This window comes from Cyprinus carpio, chromosome A7 (genome assembly GCF_018340385.1).
Source record: "Cyprinus carpio isolate SPL01 chromosome A7, ASM1834038v1, whole genome shotgun sequence".
Lineage (NCBI taxonomy): Eukaryota > Metazoa > Chordata > Actinopteri > Cypriniformes > Cyprinidae > Cyprinus > Cyprinus carpio.
Genome location: NC_056578.1, coordinates 14368188 through 14389931, shown reverse-complemented (window position 1 = coordinate 14389931; position 21744 = coordinate 14368188). Strand labels below are relative to the sequence as shown.

The following is a 21744-nucleotide window of genomic DNA, read 5'->3' as shown; positions in this document are numbered from 1 at the left end:
CTGAAAGTTTACTCAATAGATTAAGTGGCTAAAGAATTAGATAAATCAAATTCCAGTGCCTCGCTCACAAATTAGATGATTAAAAAAGAAACTGCATCTGAAACAAAATTTAGATGGTGTCATTTGTGGCAATTTCAAAATTTCACGATAAACATATACATGTTTGTGCACACAACGATGGAAAAAAATGCCTGTAACAGTCAAAAAAAAAAAAGTTTCAAGTAAAAATGGAAATAAACTTATTATTATTATTATTATTATACCATTAAATGAATAGATCAGGGAAATGCAGCATGATGAAATTCTGAGTTATATTGTTCACTTTTCGATCTCTACAATCTGTTTTCTTAGACCTGCCAGAATTGGAATCATCTTTTGTTCTACGCCAGAATAGAGCTGCCACAGCCCCTGAGTCTATAGACAAAGAGACATAAACTTGAGAACATGAGGGAAAACTGAGAAACAGTGTGCATTATGCTTTATTTAGAAAAGATTCATTTTAATTACCTGAAGCCTGTTATGCAGTTCCACCATTAGATTGTATAGGAGAGACAAGTTTGAGATCACTTGAGTCACCTGATAAAATAGTCAAGAGAGGGTTTAGAAGTGATTTAATCTCACCAGCCTGTGCGAGTTAAAAAAATGCAAGTAGAGTTAAAGAAGAGAACATTTAAGTTCAAACTAGCTCTAATTAACATAAGAATTTCACAGAAAATATTTAAACATCATTCAAATAAAGCCAATTTCATAACTTCAAAAAGCTTAAATCAGCACCAGACAGCCATCCACACTCAACCCTCCTTATTAGAATGTGGCTGTCAGTGCCAGACTAATCAGCTTTAAAAAGCTTAAGTAAGAATATGTACACACAGTTCCCAGGCTGTCACTAATAAAGCTCTCTAAAGCAATTTTCAGGCTGATGCACCCACACTTTTACCACTGCTAGGACAAGCCTTCATCTGGTACTTCTCAACCTCTGAACAACCCCTGGAATTCTTTACATAAACAGACATCTGCAGTAAGAGACTTCCATTATTCATTAATAGGCTATTTCACCTTGAAAGGAGTTCAAATAAACTACACCAAGCATTCAGGGTCAAAACATTCTTGCACACTAGATAACTGATCGCCAGAAAACTGAGGCTTTTTTATGTTCATGCTATTTTTAGAACATCAAGAATTTAGTGTTCTTTGTCTAGATAAGTCTGTAAGCAGGTGAAAGGATGCTGTCCTTGGAATTGTGTGTGTGTGTTTAGTTCATTGTCAGTGCCTGTTCTCCTCATCACTCTGATGCTCTGTACATCAGAACCCTGGGGATTTTTGTGTTTTTTCTTCTCTATACAAAAGAAACTTAATTTTTTTTTACATAAATGTAGACTGATGCTTCTTCTCCATTCCCACAATGTAATGTAGTGCTTTTAATAACACCACTCTGAGCCATCTGAGTACAGAGAGACGCTCATATCTGATCCCTTAAAGACCACTTTTTACCTGTGCTGCATTTTCTTACCAACAGTTTCACACAGAATACACCTTGTAGAAGAAAAGTTCTTTGCAGCTTTAAAAAGGTCAGGATGTTTAAAAATATATATATATATATATATATATTAACTGAAATAACAAAGAAAGTGAAAAAACAGCAAGCAGAAACCAAAATTATACAGTTAAAGACATGTCAGAGCTGTGGCCTTGTAGTTAGTGTTTCCCAGTCCTATTTTTTTTCCTCTCTCTTAATCATATTGTTATCAAATGTCAAACATCTAAAAAATTTGATTCAATTAATAAAATCAAAGTGGAAAATAAGTAAGATCAATATTGGGATCTGAAAAAACAAACAAAAACATCTCTGATGACATAAGACATCCAGGACTGAGTACATTACTTTAGAGTAGGGCTGGATGCTGTGCTGTGGACTCCATCTTAACATCTCTTTCTCCAACAGGCATCAGGATTTTATTCTCATCTGGCTGGAGAGAACCTGGATGATAAGAAGAGTAAATAGTGTCTCAGCATTGTCACTAGCATGTGGATGCATGTGTGTCATCAAACCTTACCAAGGTCATTTCTGTCTGGGTACTGACTGTTTGTTGTATCATTAGCTTGTACCTATAGCTGACATTACATTTTTTTAAAAAAGCTGACATGTCATGCTGTGTAATGTGCTATATATATATATATATATATATATATATATATATATATATATATATATATATATATATATATATATATATATATATATATGTATATATATATATATATATATATATATCATCTAAACCCATTTTAAACAGCATTTTGTTAATGATTAATAATTATCTTGATACAACAGGGTTGGTTTAACTGAGAACTGGTTTACAGGAACAAATTGTTCGCAAATCAGACATGGGTCTTTTTCAGTGAGGCTTACTGGTTGAATCCACCTCCTCTTACTGAAGGTCAGTCTATGGATCTCTGCTTCTGTCATAACACATAATCTAACCTGAGGGCTTCCCATGCCATTTAATTGGAACATATGTAAACTCTCTTCTCCCTGCGATACCGGTACAGTATATAAGGCTGGACATTGGGTTTTATGATATCACCAGCATAGTACAGTGCAAACCTCGCATCACTGGTCGCATCCTTTAACTTTATGTGGTTTGACTCTTCCACCAGATTATTATAATCCAGGTCTCTAAATAGAGAAAAACATAAAACAGAGGATAAAATTATCAGAAAAAAAGATAATATCAACGTAAACTTATTCAATACTAGGACTAATGCACTGTACTTAAACAGCTTTTTAAAAATTTTAAAAAGTCAAATGAACGATTACTTTATTTACAGAAATAATGTATAAATTATTGCTGGCTCAATATATGCGCTGTGTAAAAAGCATCATTTCTAGGTATTACTCACCTGCTTTTCCCTGCACACAAATCTTGATTTGTGTCATCTCTGTCCTGCTGTGGAGACAGGCTGAACCCTCTACCAGAGGCTGTAATTGTAAATAAGTTATTTCCTCAGACAGAAAAACATTTAGACAGTTTTTAACACCTGTTTGTGAACTAGTTTCTCAAAGTCACCAAGCCTAGCTCAAAAGTTAATAACCAATAAAATTCATAGCCAATAAAATAAATAGCCTCAAGTTACTAATACTGTTAGAATGTTCTGTTTCTGAATCACTAGCTGTCTGTTTGTTCTGTGCATATACTGGACCCGAAGGGCTGCTATGATGCTCTGTGCAGCTGCAGAGAGAGGTGCTGCGTTCAAACTGCTGCAGAGGTAGCACTCCATCTCATTTTTGTTGATCTCCTAGTCTGTCTTTACCCTGTAGACACACATGCAGAAACATACAGTGCATTCTAAGCAGATGGTGCTAGATTCAAATCTGACATCAAATGGAGCAAATGTGCACATGCATCACAATAATTGGCTGCTGTTAAACTCTTCCAAATATAATACATGTAGTCGGCTGGTGTTTCTCAGGTGGCCTTCTTTAAAATGCATTGAAGCAAAAAATCAAACTGCATTTATAAAAAGTTTGAAAAACACTTTCACACAAAAAGATTTGCTCAAACATTGAGATTACAAATTGTTTATTCACAAAGATACAACTGTTAATCAACCAAAAAACATGATTTATACAAGAAGCAGCACATTTGTTAAAGTACAAATGCAAAATTATGTGAAACAGTAGGTAGAACATTAACTTCTAGCAGATAGTAAAAATAAAGAATAATAAAATTAGTATATAAGATATACGGAGATCCATAACAGAAGCAACAATGGTCCATGTCCTTATCTGCATATAACATAATTTTTTTTTTGCAGCAGGGACCTCTGTATCGTAGGCTGGAGTAGAGAAAGGAGATCGGTCTACATTCTGAGTCTACATAACCCCTGCTTGAGCCTCTATATCTCTCACCGCCTTTCTGAGCTGTCTTGAGTCCAGATGGAAATAAACATACAGTTCCCTCTCTCTCCTCAGGGTAGCACTGCATTCAAGCCTTCCTCGTTTGGCCTTCAAGTCACAGACTATGTCCTGAAGAGATGTGTACAAGGTCTTCTGCTTGACCTCCAACTCATCTAGAACTATTGTGAGCTCCTAAACAGAGAGAGTGGGTGGGAAAAAGTCAAACACGGAGCAGGAGGTGTCAAGTACAGAGGCAAACTACAGCATGACAGGCAGAGTAAAAGTCAAAGAAGGGAAATGGCATGTACATGACAGTGTATGCTGTGGAAGAGAGTTTGTGAAGGTGAGACAAAGAGTTGGAGAGAGAGAGAGAGAGAGAGAGAGAGAGAGAGAGAGTGAGAGAGTTAAAGGGATAGTTCATCCAAAAATGATTTGATCAATATCCTTATACCTTTCTTGGCCATAAAACATTTCAGTTGCATGTTGTAAATGCAGGGTCAGAAAGCTTTCAGACTAAATCAAAAATATCTTAATTTGTGTTCCAAAGATAAACGAAGGTCTTAAGGGTTTGGAACGACATGAGGGGGATTAATTCATGACACAATTTTCATTTTTGGGTGAACTAACCCTTTAAATACAATTTGCAATTATCCATGTTCTGCTTGATAAGAAATCTGTTATGGAAATACACATAACCCAATCTAATGAACTCCTCATTAACACTGATCACTTTCTGTGCACACAAGTACAGAGGTGAACAAGTACATCTGATAAATAGAATTGATTTTTATTGACTACAATAGGATTATCATAGATACATTTAGATTCTGCATTCCAATGAGAAGGGAAGAAAAAAAAAATCTAATGCGTTGCAAAGAATTTTGTGTTTGTTTTTATTGCCAGCTCCTATGACTATTTTCATGGCGAATCCAGGTTAAAATATAAAAATAGATCAAACTAAAAACCTAGCCAGGATGTTTTAGATCCATTTTTAATAAAACTTATTCTAGATTAACTTTTTTAAAAGGCTTTTGATGGGTGTCAGCAGAACAGTGTTTTCAGAAGACTAGAAATATCACAGTCCAATGATCTGTGCTTCACAGACAGGTGTTGCAGTGACAGGAAAGAAAACAGAAGCCTTACACAATTTTAAACCTTTTCACTAAGAATGAAAACACAAAGGGCCAGATAGACTAACAGCTTGTGTCAGTGCAAACCCTCTTTTTCCCCTTGTCTTAACCATTATGCTCAATATGCTCCTGTATCGTTAGTGGATTACCCGCATCTGATTATCTCTTGCTCTGCTTGTTTGCGACCCTATACTACTTTGTGCCACTCTTGGTAAATTGCATTGTTCTTTATGGATATGAGCAAGCTGTGTTCATGTTCTTTAATTTGAACATTGTCAGTAGATCACCTGCAAAACTTTTCACACCCACCGGCGCTTTTATTTGATTGTTGTCTCACACTAATTTGCCCTATTTAGTTATTCCGGGCCATAATCTTAAAACAGCAGATAAATATAAAACACAGTGCATAAAAAACACAGAAAAACCCACCACCCAACAATTACGACCAACCACTGAGAGGTGCATGCTTTTTATAAGTCAAGAATATGATGATTTAATCTGCTCACGTTTCTTGGGATTCACAAGGGAAAACGTCGAAAATGGCGGTGAGGTTGAAAAAAAGAACAGAAAGACATACCTGTGCATGAGGGCAGAGCTCCAGTGCAGGTGTGGCTATGGCACATACCTGCGGCCTCAGAAGAGGCTGCACAATGTCTGAGTATGCCACTTGGTTGAGCACATCTCGGTCACTTTCTATCCGAGCTCCAGTATAGGCTTGCTCTCGTCTGGCCCCATCCAAAGCCTCTTGTACTGTGACCAAATCCTGCTGTAGTTTAAAGGCCGCTGTTTCCAGCCTACCATAGGTTTGGAATGGATTCTCCCTCTCCGTGGGGGTCTTACCTAACTCAAGCATCTGCAGCAACCTGAGGGATGAACATATAGATATGAAGATATAGTCTTATAAACTCAACCAGCATTTCAAAGTACAAAACTGAAAGTTAAACTTCTCTCCACTCACGGTGGATTACCTGCTAAAGGCTGTGTCCTTGGAGCTGATGACCTGTTGTTTAGCATTAGAACCAAGGTAAGGCACTTGAGTTAGGTGGGGTTGTGTCAGAATGTTTTCTCTCTGAGCAGCAGCTTCTGCTGCCCCCTCCAGTCTCTTCAGTATTTCCTCAAGCTGCTTCATCACCCTCTTCCCCATAAGGAGCTCTGCATCCTGGGCCAGATGCACAACTTCGAAGAAGGCCTTCTGACGGAGAAGCTGGTCACAAACTTCTGTTTGCCTGGAGGTGCAGTAATTTTGCCTGGCTAACTGAAGAGCGAGGTCACCACGCACCACTGGGATATTAAGGAGGCAGGCACAGTCTCGTAAAGCAGAGCGGACTGGGTCTAACATAAGGGACTGAGTTTCAGACTGAATTGAGAGGATCTCAGAGTGTAGATCAGACTCAAGCCTGCTCACCTTTGAGTAGCACAGAGACTACGAGAGGAAGAAAATTAGAAACATTTAGAGGTATACTCAGTTCAAGGGACAGAAAATATTTATCATTAAAAAAATGTCAGACACACAAAGTTTATTCTCCTTGCAATGTGTTTATCAACATACAAATTTGCCTTGGTACATGTTTGCGTAGAACAGGGTTAAAACGCTGTTTCACACATACAAATTTAAAGTAACAGCACAGTGCTGCTGATGAATAACTAGTTTAAAGATACATATCAGTAACAGTAAGTAACAGTGCATTTCAGGCATAATAATAACACTCTAGAATAGCTCTTACTTAGGTTGGAAATATAACCTGAGATTAAGAAGCTTTTGAAATAGTTTTTTTCTCATATTGAACAAATTATTTTACCAAATCGCTAAAACTCAGTGTATACTTACTGTTAAAAATTTTGGGGTTGGTAAGATTTGTAAATTTTTTTGAAAGTCCGTTACACTCAGCAAGGCTGGATTTATTTGATCAAAATACAGTGAACAGTAATAAGGTTTTCTATTGTAGTATATTTTAAACTTGCTATAAATGTTAATAAGAAACAAACAATAATATACTACTCTTTAAATGTTTTGAATGGCACTGTAAAGGCATTTATAAACCAATCATGAAAACTATCTTTTTAATTAATATTCACCTCTGTGCTGCTGTTCAGTCGCTGGATGAGCCACTCCTTTGCTGCCTTGTCACCATGCTCCTTTGCCCTCTCTTTCACCAGCTGGTACTGTGCCACTATGTATGCCCACTGCAGTTGTGCCATCTCCTTCTCCCTGAGCTCCACTAGTCCCTCATCCTCTTCTTCCTCATGCTCACTGCAACAGCTCAGACTGGTCAGCTGGCAGCGATTGGATGTGGAGGTCTCCATCATGTTTGAGATGCCCTGAAAGAACTGACGCTGAGTGTAGGCAGTCAACACTTTGGTGAATTGCTCCTGTTGCTGGAGGAAAGGCTCTAGAGACACCTGAGAGAGGAGCACTGGTTGAGTAACTAATGGTGGAGCAGCTCCATCTTTACTTCTTAGGTAATGAGGGTCAGTTTGGAAAAAGCCAGCCAGTTTGGTGGTCTCTTTTGACAGGTTCTCCACAGCTGAGTTGGTGTATGCGTTTTCAGCTGCCAAGGCAGAGTTGGCATCCTTTACTGTAGAGCCTCCTTCCTGCAGCAGTGCTTGGGATGCAGAGGAGTTTGCAACCCAGCTGGTAGCCAACACCTGCAGCTTATTGAGTCTGCGTTGTTTTAGCTGCTTTTCCTTGCGGAGAGCTTGAAGTTCTGTCTCGAGGTCCTCGATTGTTACATTTCCCCCTCCACACAGCGCAGAACAGCCCTGTGACACTACACCTCCATCTACAGGTAAACAGGTTTTAAGCAGCTCACCCAGTGTCACCTCATCCAGTATGGGCTTCCCGGACTCCTGGAGTGCCTTGTACGCTTGCAATTCTTCTGGCGTTACAACATTGCTGCAGTTCAGGCGGTTGCAGACGACACGTAAAAGGTGCAGGTTATCTGGTGCTGTGTCAAATAACCAGTCAAACTCTGAACCTTTCAGCACAGACGCCCGTGGGTAACCCAACCGTGACAACGCCTCAACAAACTGAGCCCCATCCAGCATGGCTGATTATGTCAACTTGGCTCACACTTCAGAGATATTCCCTTATTCTAAAGCAGATGGTCAAGACATTAAAGCAATCTCGACTTATTTTATGTATTTACAAGGTTTTTTTTCAGTACTGAGGTGAATGTTGGGTGATTGTTTAATGTGTTTAAATAGGGAAAACACACACACACACACACACACACACACACACACACACACACACACACACACACACACACACACACACGTACTGACCCATAGTCAAACATACACACGTATAAATATAGAGATATTCAAAATATAATAATTATCAAGAAAAAAAAATGGACTGTACAAGACCCATCACAGCAGTCAAGAGTTTAAGACACGACTCGGTCATGTTTTTATACAGTATATAGTAAATACATCCATACCTTAAAATACAGAACCCTTTTGATGTAACTTATTTCCGAAATGCCCGCGCTTGCTTTCGTCACATGGCGTGGGGTTCCTCGACAAATATATTATTCCAAAAGCCTTTTTTTTTTTTGCCTCAGAAGATGGAATGATATTATAACACAGCTTGAAACTGTATAAAAATATACAGAAGTGGCTTTATTGAAAACAACATTAAGAAGCGTCTTTATTGAAGATGATAGACAAATCTAGTCGGCCAATCAGATAGATGCACAATGTCACCTGATTAAGATTCAGCCAATAATGTAGCAGTGTATGGACGGTGGGAGGGCCTTAAACAAGTTCTCTACTGTGTGCGCAACAGCAGCAAGTAAAGGAACAGGGAACTTTGTGTGTTAACGGTTGTGTTAATTCGTGGTCAATTATTATGGTTACTTACAACATACTTGTTCGGACCGTTACTTTTTTTTTATCGCTGTTGTGATTTGTGAGCGAATCAACTGCGTTTCGTGGAACAGTCTGTAGTTTTGAAGGTTACACATGTATGATACATTTTTTTTCGTATATTTTACAGTTGCTTTCAACAAAGAGAGTCATGGTTCAAGCCAAAACCTGGGTCCTGAAGCAGCACTTTGAGGGCTTTCCTAAACACACCGACTTTGAGCTGAAACTAGAGCAGCTCTCTGAGCCCAGAGATGGAGGTTTGTGATCCTCAAATGTCATATTTTTCCAATATTTGCTCTATTTCATACCAAGTGGCATTTATTCTTGTTCTTCAGAGGTTCTTCTGGAGGCAGTGTTCCTTAGTGTGGACCCTTACATGCGGTGAGTGACAAAGCTGTAATGAACAGGTGCACAACATCTGACTGCATTTGAGGTTCTTTTGACATGAAATAAAGTTATACTGATCCTGCATGTTTGAAAATTATTCCTTGTTTTGTTTGTTATGAATTGTTTGATGTATTACTTCTTTCCCCTAAATATACAATTCCTAGTTTCCTATCTATTTTATATCTTCTAGTCCATTCAGCCGTGTTCGAATGCAAGCGGGAGATGTGATGATTGGAACTCAAGTTGCCAAGTAAGAGAAATAATAATCATTCTGTCCCGCTTCAGTCTGTTCAGTCTCTTTTCTCAACATTTCGAAAGAAACCATGTCTGTCTGATCTGTGGAAAGGGGAAAGTTTCCAAAAATCTGGGCATCATTACAAAGAAAAGCATCTGTGGCCCATTTACAGTCACTGACCGTTAGCTAGGGTACTTTGTAATCGACAGATCAGGAACTGGCAGAATGTTCAAAGCAGTTAATGTTTATACTTTAAGAGTGCAAATACTTTACAAGACCAGTTAAATAACACATGTTCATGTTTAGAAGATGAGACAGTGTCTCTCCTTCTCGTCATCCAAATATATTGGAGTTGATGGTTTATAAACCACTTTTCTGTTTGTGTCGTTTACCTACTTAATGTGATCCGTTAATTTGCAAATCAAAGTCTCTTCTTATATTTTGAGTATAGGGTGATTCAAAGTAATAGTCCTTCATTTCCTGTGGGCTGCCATGTGGTTGGTCGATGTGGCTGGAGAACACATACTGTGTCAAACGGGAGCGATATCACCAAAATCTTGGATGATTGGCCTCAGGATGTCTCCCTCTCCCATGCCCTTGGAGCCATTGGGATGCCAGGGTAAAACTCACTGCTTCTTTCCAACCCACAATTGTTTTTTTTTTCCAGATGGTTTTGGAAGGTAGGTCAAACGCTTTATCCACTGTGATTTAGTCAGTATCTGATGTTTCATTTAAGCACATTAAAGGTCATCACTGACGTAGTCACTAATTCTGGGAAAAGCAGATGTGTGCTGCAATTCAGTTATGGTTTTAAGCAACAAACATTTGTTAGCCACATGTTCTCTGCTTAGTGAGTTTCGTTTTGGTTTGCATTTAAACGTTCTCAGAAGTGTTCTTGATTGATAGCAAATGGATTGTTTTATTCTTTCCTGACTGTTCACACAAAGAAGGCATATCTTAAACAGGAAGCATCCAACAGCACAGAATGTCAGACTTTCAAGCAGATAAAGAACTAAGTAACTGTGAAAGCTGATTCAAACCAAGGATGAGAACAATAATGATAACTCTAACTACTGTATAATGTTTTAATAATCATTCTAACTACAACTATAATGACAACAATACAAGAACAATTTGTTGGAATCACTTTCAGACTGTTTTTTTTTTGCCAGCTGATGAACCATGAAAACATTGACAGCCAATCAGAACCCATCCGGCTTCAATTACATGTGCATTTAAAGCGGCAGATGACATTTCTGCAACATGCATTTAGAAAAACCAGAACTTTATTGCGCACTGGTGTGAGAGATAATATTGTTATAGTTAGCATTCTTGGTGTGTGAATGGGTGAAAAAATTCCCTTTTCAGCTTATTTACTAAATATACTTGGTCCTCTTTAATTTGAGGCAGCACATATAAACTCTAAATGATAAAATGATACATGAACATGTAATAAGTAACATTAACTGTGCTCCACAGGTTGACTGCACTCTACGGTTTGGAGGAGGTCTGTGCCATCAAATCGGGAGAAACCTTACTGGTAAATGCAGCCGCAGGGGCAGTTGGTTCTGTAGCTGGTCAAATTGCCAAACTAAAAGGTTGCAAGGTTGTGGGATCAGCAGGAAGTGATGACAAGGTGGCATATCTGAAAGAGTTGGGCTTTGACCAGGCTTTCAACTACAAGACTGTCCCCTCACTGGAGGAAGTACTGAAGAACGCTTCACCTGAAGGTTACGACTGCTACTTTGAGAATGTAAGAATTGACTGGTACTAGTTGGTTAATAATTTATGGAACTAACTCTGTTGACAATACCTTTATAAAAAGACTTCATAATCTTGATTTGGCTTGGTTTCCAGGTGGGCGGCCCTTTTTCGAGTGTTGCTATTCCGCAGATGAAGACATTTGGGCGTATCGCTGTGTGTGGAGGAATATCACTGTATAATGACACCACCCCACAGACAGGTTTGGTTAACTTCTCATGTAGTTCTCGTTTTAACCAGTAGAGGGTGCTCTGAATGACCTTTACGCTATGGAATCAATACCTCAGTATAAATAATACGAAAACTGTTTAGTCTCAGACATGAAGATTTGGGTAGACATGGACTCTTGCCCACTTACAGTAGTGATAATATGTGTTTGTCTTTTTTAGGTCCTTATCCACACCTGCAAATGATTTTTAAGCAGTTGAAAATGGAAGGTTTTTTGGTGGGCAGGTGGGAACATAAAAATGTAGAGTCACTGAAGCGAATGTTGACCTGGGTGCAAGAGGTACATCAGAATGCTTGGTTTAATACTACAGAATGCTTGATCTAAATACAATTATACTTCATCTCAGTTAGTTTCATATTTTGATAATGATGCCGATTCTCTTGATTTGATGGTTTACAGGGAAAGCTGAAGTGTAAAGAACATGTTACTGTTGGCTTTGAAAACATGCCTGCTGCGTTCATGGGGATGCTGCGGGGAGAAAACATCGGAAAAGCCATTGTTAAAGTCTGATGGCAAGTACTTCAGTGGTTTGCTTAATGAAACAACAATCTTGCCATTTTTGTTATAGATTCTGCATTAATAATTGTATGTTTTCATGTTGTTTCCATTATTTTGTTTACAAATAAAGTCTGTTTTTTGTAAATCAGTGTCACATTTGTCCCGTTCTCTAGAACACATATGCACAACACAGGAATAAAATTATACTTTTTTCTAATATTAGAAACATTAAGGAAATTTTGATCCCAAAAGATTAACATAGGTCTGCTACTGTAAGTCTGTTGCTCAGCATTATTCAGTATTTGTTAGTTATGTCATGAAAAAAAAATTATTTTTCAGTAGGATATGCATCATCATGAACTAGATGAACCCTATGAACAACAGCATATAGATAATTAACAGTCTTTGGACAGTGTGTAAGATTTTTAATGCATCTCATACAATTTGATAAGCATGGTTATAAGGTTTCTTTGCAATAAACCTATTATTTCATCCATCTGTTTAGGCTTCACTGTTGATAAGGGTCACAAGTTTTCCACAATATAGTCTGAGAGTCAGAGAGCGTTACAGCGTTTCCTGAGGGATGTTACGTGGTTGCTAATTGTGGATGGAGGACACACTACAACCAAAGCGAAGGGTCCATCATGACCCAGATACTATCTGAATGTCCCAGTGATATTTCTGTGTCCCTGGCTCCTTGGCTCCTTGGGAAGAAATGGGAGGAAAATTATATTTAAATGCTTTTGCAGTTGCTTGCAAAAGTTTTGTGATGAAAATAATATGAGGTAGGATCCGGGACAATGCAGGGGGAATGCAATATTTTTACGAGAGAACGCGAAAGCATTGATATATAATTTTTTCCCTTCTCTTATTTTGTTCCATCACCATGGCTCCGTAGGGGTTCATTATATTTCAGACTTTAATGGACACTGACACCTATTTATGAAGGCAATTCGGGTTTGCTGCACAAGGCCTATTTCACATTTTAATATTAGAAGATATTAGGCCTACAGAAAAAAAAAAAAAAAAAATCGATGCTTTTGAATTGTTACACATTACAACCACCAGAGGACGGTATAGGATATGAAAAAAGCTCATTTGTTTGTGCCGTCTCATAGGTCCTTATCCTCCTCACAATAAATAATTACACGACAGCTAAAGATAGATATTACATTATATTACATTAGATTTAAGTTAGATACATTGAATTGTTTTCCTGCAGGGCAAACTGAAGGGAAAGGAAGTGGTTACTGTTTGCTTTGAGAACATGCCAGCTGCCTTCATAAGGATGTGGAAGGGCGATGGAGATCCATCTGTTGTCTTTTTACTTAAAATACACTGTGACACATTTGGATAACTTGAATATGTGTAGAATGATAACCTAGTTAAGTCTGTTTGTGTCTAAAATGTCCAGGGATCCAAATTAATCCCATACTTGTTCGCTAAGTATTTTTGTTTGTTTGTTTTTTGTAATAACTAGGCCTATGTTACAAGAAGTGTGACTATTTTAACTGTCTTTCACTGGAATATGTTTACAAATAAAGCCATGTAAAGCTTGTCTGATCAATAATGTTCATTATTTCTGCAATCTTTCCCCTTCTGGGTTCTGGAATTTAAAAAAAGGTAAACCGCAAAAAGATTTGATTGCTACGCCACAAACAATTCTAAAGAAATGCATTGAATCAAATTGCCAAAGAAGAAGAGGGATTAGGATTTTACAGCCACTAGAGTTAAACAACAGGACATGAATTCAAGAGAACATTTTATTAAGGACTGTTTCCTGTTGTGTTGTCTTAAGGATTAAGGCTTATTTAACAGTGTATATGCAGAAGATTTGAGGGTATGAGTCACGGTGAATCTGTATAATAGGACGTGTGACTAAAAAAATCCAAAAGAGTTTCATTTTGATTCATTTTCATTTCGAAACAATTGCTGTTGTCATTTTGTTCCCCCTCTGATTTTATTCTCTATTACTCATTAAGTAAGATTAGTGATTAGTGTTAGTTTTGAGAACGTGTCAGCTGTTTTAATGAAGGAGCAAAGCACTCAGATTGGGGAAGTGGAGGTGTGCTTCAAATCGTTTCATGTTTTTGACGTGAACTACCCAATGTTTCTATAGTTGGGAGTTTTTTCAAAATATTTATGAGTTGGAGGGAAGTGAATCCCCAACAGTGAATTTTTTACATTCTGCACTACATGCTTACAAGCCGATGATAAGGGGTTCTTTGAACAAGCACCGGTTTGAGTACATGAGGTAGCATTTTAGTTGTTATTTTGGAGTTCATGAATTTTTAAAAATGTTAAAACATTTACAGTTCATCAACTACAAAGACAAACCATAAAAATGAAATCAATTGTTTTGAATGCTGTTTATAAATGGAATTGTATTGTTTTAGTTTCATATAATCTCTTGAATTTTTGTTTGAGGTAAAGTGTAATTACAAAGTGTAATGTGCTGAAAAAAATATTAATGAAAAAAAATAAGCTAATACAATGTTGACCAGTTTGTTTATCATGTGGTACATTTAACTTTAAAATATGTTTTAAAAAAGAATATAAATAAAAATTACCTTTGAAAATATAACCCATTTATGAAATCAAATTAACCCAGTATTTTAAATAACACATTTTTGGGCAGATAAACAACCCATTTGCTGGGTTAAAATTAATAACCCAGCTTCTTAAGTTAGTTAACCCCAGGTTTGTTCTGTCCTATATATACCCAGCAGATGGGTTAAAAACAACCCAACTTGGGTTGTTTTTAACCCAGTGTTTTTTTTTTTTTCTTAGAGTGCATGCATGTACATAAACAATTCTGAGACAGTGCAGTGTCTAAAATCCTCTAAAAGCTGTCGACAAAAGACACTGAATGTTCTATGTTTACTATAGAATATATGTGTGTACAGTGTGCATACAAACAATTTTTTCATACTACAGTTTAGCAAACACCACCACTCTCGGTGACGTCACTTCGCGTACAGTAAACCCGGAACCTGTCAAGTCATCCTGACTTGCTCATAGCAAAACCAGGATTAATGATTGTTTTTCGAGATAAATGAACACGTTTCACTCCTTATAGAGGTTACATTTAAATATCTATGCCACAAGCTGCGCAAAAACGTACATGTATCGCATTTTCTGAACTATTTCAGCTGATATATTCAGCCTATATTTATTTGTAGTGTGCAGTGGTAGGCGGGGTTACAGGACATCATAATTCCATGATTGGATCGTTGTGCTCATTGAAGGCGTGGCTACGTGACAATGTTCATATACGGCGCTAGTGACGCGAGCGCTGCTACTCTGACTGTCAATGAAGCAGGAGCTTTCAGACATATAGTTAGTAGCTACAGTAGAAGAGACAAAATGGTCATCGTAATTGAGGATAAGGTAGGAGCATTATGACAATCTTTCACCTGCTACCTTAACTTTGTAACTCTTCATAGGAAATTTTGTATGAATTCTGCTGTCTATAAAAAAATCTTATTTGAGTAAGATAATAACCTTAATAAAAAAGTTTTTATGTAACGTTAGATAAAAATATTTAAGATAAAAAGCCGCATGTATTTTTCAATTGCGGAAATGTTTACACACAATAACATGTTGTGGTTTCTAGTAACTAGGTATTCTACAGAAGCTCAAAGCAAAGTAGCTACAGTAATGGAGAGTAGGGAACGAGAAGTTCTCGTTTACTTTTTAAACTGGACATAAAACTTATGATTTAATACGTGGTTGTTATTTAGAAGGAGCTCGCGTGTGCAAACACCTCAACAGTCGTCAGTGTCGTGGGAGGACTGGTTCTTCAAGAGTTCATTTCTACATCTGATTCAGTGAATCTTTATTTTGTCACGTATAATCACGTCATGGCGTAGTCTCCTTTCAGGTACCCCGGTGTATTACTCTAAATGCTCTGAAACGTAAAGCCACATAAACTGTAGACTGTTCATTACAGGTTTTCGGTTGTAATAATAAGGGTGTTTTTAAAATAATTTCTTGTGTTTATTTCAGCCATACATCAACTCACATAGAATTTAAATCTAAATGTAATTCACAGTAAACAACAAAAAAAACAATTAAGTTGGGCTGTTTTTTTTTTTTTTAATCATTGTAAGTCAGTCAAAGACAAGTTGTGAGTCAGTCAGTGAGTCTTTGACACACGGCTCGATTCAGTCAGTTTCATGAACGAATCTTCCAGACCTGTTTGTCCGCATGTTAATATAAAATCAGATTCGAAAGAATGCTTTGTTGAAGAACCCATATATCGAGCTGCTTCTTCTGTCCTATGGGGTGTCCTTCTGGAGTGATTTGGTTCTAGACATGCAAAATTTGAGTATCAAACATTAATTTGCATGCAGTTCAAATATGATTTGCATTAAACTTTTTTTTGATGAAGCTTACAAAGTTGTAATGAAGTTTAAACGATTGTTATAAAATACAAATACAGGCACACATTTTTGTATCATCACCATTAAAATGTTCAATAAGATATTGATTTACAATGAAGTAGTAGGCTAAGTGCTTGTGTTGCTTCAGTGTAATTTCAGGAAAGGATTTGAGCTGTATTTCCCAGTAGGCTTATACAGGTGCATCTCAATAAATTAGAATGTCGTGGAAAAGTTCATTTATTTCAGTAATTCAACTCAAATTGTGAAACTTGTGTATTAAATAAATTCAGTGCACACAGACTGAAGTAGTTTAAGTCTTTGGTTCTTTTAATTGTGATGATTTTGGCTCACATTTATCAAAAACCCACCAATTCGCTATCGCAACAAATTAGAATATGGTGACATGCCAATCAGCTAATCAACTCAAAACACCTGCAAAGGTTTCATTAGCCTTCAAAATGGTCTCTCAGCTTGGTTCACTAGGCTACACAATCATGGGGAAGACTGCTGATCTGACCAGAAGACAATCATTGACACCCTTCACAAGGAGGGTAAGCCACAAACATTCATTGCCAAAGAAGCTGACTGTTCACAGAGTGCTGTATCCAAGCATGTTAACAGAAAGTTGAGTGGAAGTTTACCCGTTTACCAAGAAATTTTGGAGCACTTCATGCTTCCTTCTGCTGACCAGCTTCTTGAAGATGCTGATTTCATTTTCCAGCAGGATTTGGCACCTGCCAAAAGCACGAAAAGTTGGTTAAATTACCATAGTGTTGGTGTGCTTGACTGGCCAACAAACTCACCTGAACCCCGTAGAGAATCTATGGGGTATTGTCAAGAGGAAAATGAGAAACAAGAGACCAAAAAATGCAGATGAGCTGAAGGCCACTGTCAAAGAAACCTGGGCTTCCATACCACCTCAGCAGTGCCACACACTGATCACCTCCATGCCACGCCGAATTGAGGACAGTAATTAAAGCAAAAGGAGCACCTACCAAGTATTGAGTACATGTACAGTAAATGAACATACTTTCCAGAAGGCCAACAATTCACTAAAAATGTTTTTTTATTGGTTTTATGAAGTATTCTAATTTGTTGAGATAGTGAATTGGTGGGGTTTTATTAAAAGTGAGCCAAAATCATCACAATTAAAAGAACCAAAGACTTAAACTACTTCAGTCTGTGTGCATTTAATTTATTTAATACACAAGTTTCACAATTTGAGTTGAATTACTGAAATAAATGACCTTTTCCATGACATTCTAATTTATTGAGATGCACTTGTATATCTCATATAGAAAGCAAAACCTGCACTCATTTCTCTTTAAGCTTCCTGGTACTGTAATTATGGCTCTTTTGTAAATATTGAATGTCCCAATCACCCTGCTTGAAAACCATGCCATTGTGACTCATCATCCATTTCAGTATATGTCAGTTTGGAAATGGAATCAACTTTTCCTCCGTCTCTCTGCAGAACGCCTTCGACAACGCTCTGAAAAATGCCGGGAACAAGTTAGTAGTGGTGGACTTCACAGCTACATGGTGCGGGCCCTGCCAGATCATCGGTCCAGTCTATAAAGTGAGCATTCATGCACTGCTGCATCCGAGATTCAAAGTGACATCTGGAGCTGTCATGTTTATTCTCTAGAGGCCTCCAGATCACTGGGAGTGGCTCTGTTGTTGTGTTGTTGGGGCAACCAACAGGGAAGCTTCCTTAAGAATCAAAGCGTGACTCATTCACAGAATGTAAATGAGAGGCAGTGCTGATAAAGAAAGAAGAGAGGGATAAAAGACAAAAGAGTGCTGATTTATTCCTTAAAGGAAATATCTTATTTTGAGATTTCAGTGTAGTTGAGAACTAACCAAATGAACCTCAGCCACATACAGTCAAACCAAAATTAATTCAGACACCTTCAACATTTCACACATTATCACAGTTTATTCGCTATAGTTTAGAAAATGGTAATAAAATATGATAAGAACTCCTATTTAAACTGTGTCAGAACAAATTCATCTTGATAATGTCAGATAACACTTAAAAAAGCGCCCGAAGTAGCGCAATCCCAAATATCAAAACTCAAAATATCTAATTTCCATACCTAAAATACATATTTTACAGTCACTGTTATGCATATTGATAATAAACACAGCTAAAATGCTTCCGACCAGTGGCCCTCTTTCACCAAAACTTAACATCTAGGACAATTTTATCATAGGTAGAATCAGGGCCATAGCTGGGGTTTGCGGGGCCCCAGTGCAGGTTGTACCCATGGGCCCTGTTTGAAGTCATGTAAATAGCACAAATAAATATAGAACAAAGATAGAAATTAAACAATGTTTAGTTTTTTCTTTTTTGTAGGTATTCAGGTACAGAAACCGAAAAATCAAATGTAAAATAACTTTGCATAGTCTTCACTTTATAAATTAAATACATATTAGTTCTTGTTAAAACTAAAAATTGATTCAGTCAAGAGCAGTGAATGATTTTCTCCGTGGGCCCTAATCGTTACCACCTTTCACCCCACTAGCGAAGCCCTGGGTAGAATGCAAAATATTTCAATACAAGCATTTCAGTCAAATGTAATTTTTGCAACATTTCAAACCTTTAACCCCCGGGGGGATATCAACCCATGGCAACAGTTTAAGATCAGCCCAATTCCATGGAAAAAAAAAAACGCGACTTCCCTGCACCCAACAGGAGCTGCAGGAGTCAGAGATGACTGATCATGGGTTGAGAGGAGAGACGGCTCACAGACCATGCTGGAGGATTTGCTCTCAACAGATCCTGAGCTCATTGACAAATATCTGATCTTCTTTTACACAAAGTGCTTGATTGCGAAAGTGAACAGCGAGCGCTCATTCAAAAGAGATTCTAATACTCCGCATATTGATGGCGGCTCCCTGATTCCTAATTGCAATATTAGAATGTTTGCAGGAGCAGGAGGGACTGGACACAAAAATCATGGGAGCACCTGGTAACGGTCAGAAATTCAGCGGGAGCGGGATTAAGAAAAAAGTAATTATGGGGTGTGGTGTAATGGTCAGCACACAATGATTGGCGACTGTAGAAAGCAAAGCCGAATCCCAGCCATTTTGGGGCGATTTAGAAATCCCGGCCTTTTTAGGTCCTAAAAGAAGACATGTCCGGTCAATAGAGGACGTTTTGTCACACTAGCTTAAGCAAAACATGGGTCAGGTCAAAGTGTGAATAATTTTTGGTACCAATTTTTAATCAATTTACTGGTAGTCCACTTAATGACGAATTTTTAGGTATAGGCCTAATACTGTATGTCACAGTTTATTTTGCTATCCTCACTTGCATGAATGCACTACAGTGTCCTGCACCAACTAGTAAAAAAAATATAAAATATTATATCTGGTGTGAATAATTTTTGGTTTGACTGTATGTAACCTACATAAAATTAACCGGTTGTTTACTTTTACTTTCAGTCAATACACATAGATTTGTACCTGGTTTAGACAATTAAAGAAAGCATATGCAAATTTAACGGATGAAACTGAAGGAATGAAATATGAAGTTCAAAGGAAGTGCTTTGATTGCAAGCTTTGTGGTTTGCTTTTTACTATCGAATTTTTCCCCCTCCACAGGCGCTGTCTGAAAAGAAGAGAACAAAAATGTCGTGTTTCTAAAAGTGGATGTGGATGATGCACAGGTTAGTCATCTGGTGTCTTTTTTCCCTTATGAATGCACTCGAAAGTCTACAGACTACTGAGCAAAATGAGCAGAACACACCTTTTTCATAGATTCACCATCTGGGTTTTACTATATTACTTTCATTTGAATACTGGCCTCGCTATTTCCCTCCGTCAACAAGGATGTCTGGTGTAGTATAATGTATTTGGAGACTCACAGACAGCCTAACCTTTTGTAAGCGACCCAAACACATTAGAACAGCTTGCTGATAGTGTGTTATTTGATTCACAGGATAGCGCTCAGAAAGGATATTGGCGGTCATTCAGTTTTATCAGAGGTAGATCGAGACTCTGGTGGTTGCCCATGTTGTCATGGTTACAAACACTAGCTTTTATTACAATACTGTGTTGCAAAGCAGATGGGAGACAGGACGTGTGTGTATTTGAAAGCTGAATTCTTGATACATGTTTGCGATTTGTTTAAAATATCATGCTTTTTTGCCTGACATTTTAAATCACAAGGTAAGGATGGCAAATGTGAGCAGAGCGTTTGGAAGGTTCTGATAACACAGAATGCACATATCCGGCGGACCTTTTTGTGACTGAAACATAATTTAAGATGAAACGAATATGAAACAAATGATTTTTCTAATCATATCAGGGACTTTTTAATTTCGACAGCCTTCGCGTCCTGTCACGGATGTAATTTCAGCCCTCTCTTACAAAAGTGCTCAGACTAAGCAAAATGAAAAGACGCTATTAAAGATGTTTATCATCGCACGGAATAAACCTAGTCAGACCTGACCTCCACTCTCTCTTTCTCTATCTAGGATGTGGCCAGTTTCTGTGACATCAAATGTATGCCAACATTCATTTCTACAAGGATGGAAAGAAGGTAAAACATCACCTTTGGAGGTTTTCTGTCCTATTTCTGTGATCTTCTGAGAAAGTATTTTTTTATTAGCTATTTTGGCAGTTTAGCCTGTTGTGCTGTAACTTATTCAATAATTGTTTTTCAGATTGATGAATTTTCTGGTTCAAATCAATCTAAGCTGGAGGAGAAGATCAATCTGCATAAATGAAGAAAAGCACACAAACCAACCACTGTAATAACTAATTGGTTATTAAGAAGTTAGAGTCAAGTACAGAAACATCATTCTCAACCTCTAACTCGTTCTAATTTTATCTGCTACATTTATATCCGATTTTATTTTAGTTTACATACAGAAACAGAAAAGCTTTTGTTAAATCTCCAATGTATTTTATGCTTGTATGAAATAAAAACTTTAAAGGAAATGAAAAGTTGACTTTTACAAAATTTTTGTATTGTACAATTTGTTCAGGTCAAATGTTTATTAGTCACTTAAGACAGGCAAGTAGAACAAACTGAAAGTTTAATTGAAAATTCTTCATAATTAACTGTAGGAATGAGAATTACAGTTGGTTTTCATATAGTAGTGTTTTAAAATTTTAATAAAAACATGAAAAGAATAGTTTATATACATGTACACTGGACAATCACATCATCATTTTTACACATCGTACAAGTTTATGTATATAGCAGCAGCATATATTTAATACTGTTTCATTTTCTACATGAAAAAATACAGCTTTAATTTACAAAACCACTTGACAAACCACAAAATTCTTGTTTCAAACACGGTTCAGCCTCGAAACTCTTGTAGTGTGGCACATTA

The 21744-nt window shown here is 37.4% G+C and overlaps 2 protein-coding genes and 1 pseudogene across 4 annotated transcripts; 2 read left to right on the top strand and 1 right to left on the bottom strand.

Annotated features, from left to right (window-relative positions):
- Nucleotides 1–1695: 1695 nt before the first annotated feature.
- LOC109061427 (HAUS augmin-like complex subunit 3) lies at nt 1696–8694 on the bottom strand. Of its 3 annotated transcripts, XR_006160427.1 has the most exons (7): nt 8472–8694; nt 7105–8120; nt 5997–6451; nt 5606–5891; nt 2902–4090; nt 2606–2677; nt 1696–1978 (listed from the first exon to the last, which is right to left on the bottom strand). XR_006160427.1 is itself a non-coding variant. In XM_042759823.1 (4 exons), exons 1-4 carry the CDS (start codon nt 8071–8073, stop codon nt 3875–3877), a joined length of 1926 nt encoding a protein of 641 aa, XP_042615757.1. In that variant the 5' UTR covers nt 8074–8173; the 3' UTR covers nt 2833–3874. The 3 variants fall into 3 exon arrangements, 1 of the variants encoding a protein (XP_042615757.1); XR_006160426.1 differs by lacking the exon at nt 8472–8694 and having other exon boundaries at nt 7105–8173; XM_042759823.1 differs by lacking the exons at nt 1696–1978; nt 2606–2677; nt 8472–8694 and having other exon boundaries at nt 2833–4090; nt 7105–8173.
- A 15-nt stretch (nt 8695–8709) lies between these two features.
- On the top strand, nt 8710–12153 carry ptgr1.1 (prostaglandin reductase 1, tandem duplicate 1). The gene is made up of 9 exons (XM_042759824.1): nt 8710–8856; nt 9029–9155; nt 9234–9279; nt 9476–9535; nt 9972–10139; nt 11000–11273; nt 11378–11483; nt 11671–11789; nt 11910–12153. Exons 2-9 carry the CDS (start codon nt 9050–9052, stop codon nt 12018–12020), a joined length of 990 nt encoding a protein of 329 aa, XP_042615758.1. The 5' UTR covers nt 8710–8856; nt 9029–9049; the 3' UTR covers nt 12021–12153.
- A 3088-nt stretch (nt 12154–15241) lies between these two features.
- Nucleotides 15242–21349, top strand: LOC109094277 (annotated as a pseudogene).
- The last annotated feature ends 395 nt before the right edge of the window (nt 21350–21744 follow it).